Source organism: Salmo trutta, chromosome 27 (assembly GCF_901001165.1).
Source record: "Salmo trutta chromosome 27, fSalTru1.1, whole genome shotgun sequence".
NCBI lineage: Eukaryota > Metazoa > Chordata > Actinopteri > Salmoniformes > Salmonidae > Salmo > Salmo trutta.
Genome location: NC_042983.1, coordinates 26,407,422 through 26,410,517, shown reverse-complemented (window position 1 = coordinate 26,410,517; position 3,096 = coordinate 26,407,422). Strand labels below are relative to the sequence as shown.

Genomic DNA, 3,096 nt, shown 5'->3' with positions numbered 1-3,096 from the left:
ATCTAAATAAATAAAAAGAATCTAGAGCTTTGCTATTTCACTGGGCAGTGAAATGGCCCTAGTGTAGTTCTGAATGATTGACAGTGTGTGGTGTGTACTGTAGGTGGAAGTTGATGAACAGAAGTTCAGAGGCTCTGGGCCCAATAAGAAAGCAGCGAAGGCTAGTGCTGCCCTTGCTGCTCTGAAGAGACTCTTCTCTGACTCAAAAGACCCCCGCAACAAGAAGAGGGGGCCCGGGACACCGGTGGGTGGACAAACATCACTGTCAGCACATCCATAGAATTCATATTAGTCGTGCAGCATACGTCCAAATGTAAAGAAATGTATGGAAAGGTGACGCCATAACCGTAATGAATGTGTGTGTTTGCAGGTGAAGAGAACCGTGTCTGTCCCAGTCCATGCCCACAGCAGGCCTAGAACCAGGCCAGTGATGCACAGAGCACCTTACATCAGCGCTCCTCCTACCTATGGGTACCTCCCACCAGGTAAGACCCGGGGCTTGGTGTGGAAGTGTGTGGTCTGTCAGGTTTGGGGTCAAATTCATTTTAATTCCAGTCAATTCAGGAACAGCACTGAAATTCCATTTCTCTTCAATGCTTTAAAATTGGGAACATTTGGAATTTGGTGAGTTGACTGGAATTTAAATGGGATTGACAACAATCCTGGTGTCTGTTAGGTTGTTGCTATACACTGAGTATATAAAACATTAAGAACACCTGCTTTTTCCATGACAGACTGACCAGGTGAATCCAGTTGAAAGCTATGATCCCTTATTGATGTCACTTGTTAAATACACTTCAAATAGTGTAGATGAAGTGGAGAAGACAGGTTAAAGAAGGATTTTTAAGCCTTGAGACATGGATTGTGTATGTGTGCCATTGATGGTGAATGGGCCAGACAAAATATTTAAGTGCCTTTGAATGGGGTATGGTAGTAAGTGCCAGGCACACTGGTTTGTGTCAAGAACTGCAACACTGCTGGGTTTTTCATGCTGAACAGTTTCCTGTCTGTATCAAGAATGGTCCACCACCCAAAGGATATCCAGCGAACTTGACAACTATTAAGAGCATTGGAGCCAACATGAGCCAGCATCCCTGTGGAACGCTTTTGACGCCTTGTAGAGTCCCTGCCCTGACAAATTGAGGCTGGTCTGAGGACAAAAGGGAGGGGGGTGAACAACTCAATATTAGGAAGGTGTTCCTAATGTTTGGTATACTCGGTGTAGAAGTACTGCTCCTGTAACCCAAGTTCCTTGACCTCTGTTTTCAGGCTATGGAGCTCCATATGGCTATGGTCCTGCAGCTCCCTTCCCTGCCTATGGTAAGCAGGGGCCAGCAGCTACTAGACCGTGTCATGCATGTGCTTGTTGTTCCACCTCACCTTTCCATTTCCTGATTTCTTAATGATGGTGGTCAGACATAGAACAGTCAAATGTGAAATCTGCATTATATCCGCACTTTTCCATTTTTGATCTCTTGAGTGGTACAGTCCACTTGACTGATACACGGGGCTAGACTATGTTCCACGTTTAATTTGAATGGGTAGACTACGTTTATTACATTTTCTTTGTAGGTTTTTTCTCAAGAATGCCCTCTGTAATGTTCCCTGTTCTACAATTGTCCCCGGTCTTCCATCTCGCACCACGGCTATCCGATTTAGGACGGCTGTTCACCCCCATGTGAACAACTTAGAAAGAGACTTTAAAAAATGTTTTTATTTTATATTTTGTATAGTTTGTTTTGTATGATATATTTTTAAGGGTACAAAAATACTTGCTTGAATGCACTGTAAAATCTATCTTGTTCAATGGATATTGATTGTCCATACATTTTTGTTATTAATAAGTCTTTTGTTCCAAATCTATACATTTAATTGGTTACTTGAGTTGTTTGAGACGTATTTTGAGATATACAATTGAAAAAAATAAATGAATATTATTTATCAGTTGAGTACCAGTACTTCTTGACTTGCCTAGCATTCTGAAATTCACAGCTAGACCCATGTCACCACTTTTTTTATATCCACTGCAATCCTCTCATTCTTCACCTAATCCAACACAGCAAATCGTGACCAAAAATGGCGTCATGTCTAGTGTGTAACACTGATTCCTACAGGCCACGGTCGTAACTACAGTCTCTCTGCTCCCTCCCCTTCTTTCTCCCTCTGTAGGTGGTTTGTACATTGACAGTGCCTTTTACCAGCCACAGACAATTGCTACTCCTATTATAATTCACCTGGGTCCTCAGGATTTCTTCTGATCTCGCAGCCAGTGGGGGATGACTTGACATTTTGAAACTTCCCGTTTCCTGTCTGACCAGGCTTTATCTACCTTACTAAGGCTGTCCAAATTCTCCACCCTTTTCACGTATTGTGCAAGTGCACACAAGGGTGGAGAATCAGGACCATCTCTCTGTGCAGACATCAATCCAAGAAGGAGAAGAAGCACAACATTGTCAGGGTTGGAACTTTCCAGTGTGTTGCAATACTTGACTATCTTTTATATCTACTTGAAATAGTGGAAATGTGCTGTTTGGGAATGGACTTTGCATAACACTGCAATATTCGTGTGATATAAACTCAGCAAAAAAAGAAACGTCCTCTCACTGTCAACTGTGTTTATTTTCAGCAAACTTAACAAGTTTGAACATAAGATTCAACAACTGAGTTACAAACTGAACAAGTTCCACAGACATATGACTAACAGAAATGGAATGTGTCCCTGAACAAACAGGGGAGTGGGGGTCAAAATCAAAAGTAAGTCAGTATCTGGTGTTGCCACCAGCTGCATTAAGTACTGCAGTGCATCTCTTCCTCATGGACTGCACCAGATTTGTCAGTTCTTGCTGTGAGACTCTTCCACCAAGGCACCTGCAAGTTCCCGGACATTTCTGGGGGGAATGGTCCTAGCCCTCACCCTCCAATCCAACGGTCCCAGTCGTGCTCAATGGTATTGCGATCCGGGCTCTTCGCTGGCCATGGTAGAACTCTGACATTCCTGTCTTGCAGGAAATCACGCACAGAATGAGCAGTACGGCTGGTGGCACTGTCATGCTGGAGGGTCATGTTAGGATGAGCCTGCAGGAAGGGTACCACATG

The 3,096-nt window shown here is 43.5% G+C and overlaps 1 protein-coding gene across 1 annotated transcript in view; it reads left to right on the top strand.

Annotated features, from left to right (window-relative positions):
- The window catches only part of LOC115164740 (spermatid perinuclear RNA-binding protein), a 38,621-nt gene extending 36,032 nt beyond the window's left edge, over positions 1-2,589 (top strand). Inside the window, exons 15-18 of the mRNA XM_029717499.1 lie at positions 104-244; positions 371-485; positions 1,270-1,320; positions 2,170-2,589. Coding sequence (XP_029573359.1) covers positions 104-244; positions 371-485; positions 1,270-1,320; positions 2,170-2,258 — 396 coding nt within the window. The 3' untranslated portion in view covers positions 2,259-2,589. The remainder of the gene's footprint in view (positions 1-103; positions 245-370; positions 486-1,269; positions 1,321-2,169) is intronic.
- Positions 2,590-3,096: the final 507 nt, after the last annotated feature.